General features: G+C 44.1%; 1 protein-coding gene across 1 annotated transcript in view; it reads left to right on the plus strand.

The window, feature by feature from the left end:
- LOC107569826 (monocarboxylate transporter 10) overlaps positions 1-2500 on the plus strand; it is a 40481-nt gene that overhangs the window by 37753 nt on the left and 228 nt on the right. The window contains exon 6 of the mRNA XM_016255982.1: positions 1710-2500. This exon is cut by the window's right edge and continues 228 nt beyond it. Coding sequence (XP_016111468.1) covers positions 1710-1942 — 233 coding nt within the window. The 3' untranslated portion in view covers positions 1943-2500. The remainder of the gene's footprint in view (positions 1-1709) is intronic.

The raw sequence follows: 2500 nt of genomic DNA on the forward strand, positions 1-2500 counted from the left end.
TTGCAGAAAGAGTGCTTTATTTGACTAATTGGTTTAGGGTATTGAGAATTTGATTTAGAGAATAGGGTTTAGTGTCTTAGCAAATATGAAAAACTGTCAAGAAAATTAGAATTATGAACGTTTTTGTACTGTAAATTTAAGCTCTAAAAGTTAAGACTTTGGTAAAAGTACTAAAAATGTTAAGTAAACATGACACAGACACACACACACACAACTCATTTGTTCAAAATGTGTCGATTTAGTTGATTTAAGTCGTCTGTACAGCTGAGTGAAGGCCAGCTTAAAATTCAGTGTAAAGAGGCAATGCATAAAAGCTGGACTAGATCACGCCAGACCCTCAGTGACCTCAGGTCCGAGTATCAAGGTATACGGTTGTAATTGCTGTGGAAATGCATTTATTTACATTTACATTTACATTTAGTCATTTAGCAGACGCTTTTATCCAAAGCGACTTACAATTGGGGGATACATAAAGCGATTCTTCTTAAAGAGGCAAACAGACACAAGAAGTGGTTGTAATACCAAGTTCTTAGACATTGTTCAAATAAGTACAAGCTAGAAAGAGAAGGAATAAATAAAGAGAGAGATATTTTTTTTATTTTTTTTTATTTTTTTTTTTATGATGAAGTCAAGTAGCTTCGAAAGAGATGAGTTTTCAGCTGTCGCTTGAAAATTGTCAGGGATTCAGCATTCCGGATAGGGGTGGGAAGATCGTTCCACCAGCCAGGAACGGTGAACGAGAATGTTCTGGAAAGTGATTTTGAGCCTCTCTGTGATGGTACCACGAGGCGTCGCTCACTAGCGGATCTCAGACTTCTGAAGGGGATGTAAATTCGTAGTAGTGAGTGGAAGTAGGCGGGTACTGAGCCTGTGGCTGTTCTATATGCAAGCATCAACGTCTTGAACTTGATTCGTGCCGCGACCGGTAGCCAGTGCAAGGAGATAAAGAGAGGTGTAACATGGGCTCTTTTGGGCTTGTTGAAGACCAGTCGTGCCGCTGCATTGTGCATGATGGAAGTCCAACCAGAAGAGCATTGCAGTAGTCCAGCCGAGAAATGGCAAGGGCCTGGACAAGAAGTTGTGCAGCATGCTCCGTTAGAAAGGGCCTGATCTTTCTGATGTTGTGCAATGCAAACCTGCAAGATCGAGCGGTCTTTGCAATGTGGTCTTTGAAGGTCAACTGGTTATCAAAAGTTACACCAAGATTTCTGACCGAAGTTGATGGGGTAATTGTAGAAGAACCTAGCTGGATGGAAAAATCATACTGTAGAGTTGGGAGTGGCAGGGAAGACAAGAAGCTCAGTCTTTGCCAGGTTGAGCTGTAAGTGATATTCTTTCATCCATGCCGAGATGTCTGCCAGGCAGCCTGAGATCCGTGCAGCTACCTAAATGAGAGATAGAGCTGTGTGTCATCAGCATAGCAATGGTAGGAGAAGCCATGTGCCTGTATGATGGGACCCAGTGATGTAGTGAATATGGAGAAGAAGAGGGGTCCAAGAACTGATCCCTGAGGAACCCCAGTGACCAGTTGATGTGATTTGGAGACCGCCCCTCCCCAAGACACCCTGAAAGACCTACCAGTGAGATAGGATTTATCTCATTTATGCCACTTCTGAACAGCTTTCAAATGCAAAAGACAGAAGCGCTTCTGTGGCACTTTGCGGTGTAAATTTGGCCTCATTGACCTGTCTGTCTGTTTCTGTATGCAGGGTTCCTCAGAGACCGTTTGGGCAGCTATGACGTGGCGTTTTACCTGGCAGGCATTCCTCCGATCATCGGGGGGGCCGTGCTGTGTCTGATCCCGTGGGTGGAGGCACGGAGGAAGAGGAAGGAGGCGCAGACAGCGGCAGACACCACCGAGAAGATGCTGGAGAGCAAGAGCGGTGCGCGGGACGGTGCAGACGGAGAGGTGAAGGCTCAGGACCCCGAGTCCGTCATCTGAGAGCCGTGAAGGTTTACAGCGGAGAGACTGACGTGTGTGTGTGTGTGTGTGTTCAATCCCTGCAGGAAAATGCGGAACAGGCATAAAAAAGGGCTTCTCCGCAAATGTGATTTTTGAGCTATGCATCTTTCAGAACGTTTCCTTGAATATTTTTGTACTGAGTTTCTAGGCTTTAAAAGGGAAAGGTTAGACAATCATTGGATAAGAAGGGAAGATGTTTGCTGGTGAAGCCCTGAGAGAAGATGCATGGGATTTTATTTTAACCAGCTTATGTTTGCTGCACTCTTAGAATCTAGCTATGAATTGTTTTATGTCAGACTATATGAAGTCACTTGTATGATTGTTTTAAAGGGGAACGATGCATTCATTTTCTCCTGAGCGTGGAAAATTCCAAACACGTTTTAGCAAATGCACATTTTAGCCACGAGTGTTTATTAGAGGAAACGTCACTGCATGGCGACATATGCAGTTATCTAAGATGTATTGACTGAGAAGTAGCAGCTGAGGAAACATTAATGCTGCTTTAATGTGTAGAGCAGTCGATGCTGTGCCAGAGTT

The sequence above is a fragment of the Sinocyclocheilus grahami genome, unplaced genomic scaffold (genome assembly GCF_001515645.1).
Source record: "Sinocyclocheilus grahami isolate Dianchi unplaced genomic scaffold, SAMN03320097.WGS_v1.1 scaffold1384.1, whole genome shotgun sequence".
Lineage (NCBI taxonomy): Eukaryota > Metazoa > Chordata > Actinopteri > Cypriniformes > Cyprinidae > Sinocyclocheilus > Sinocyclocheilus grahami.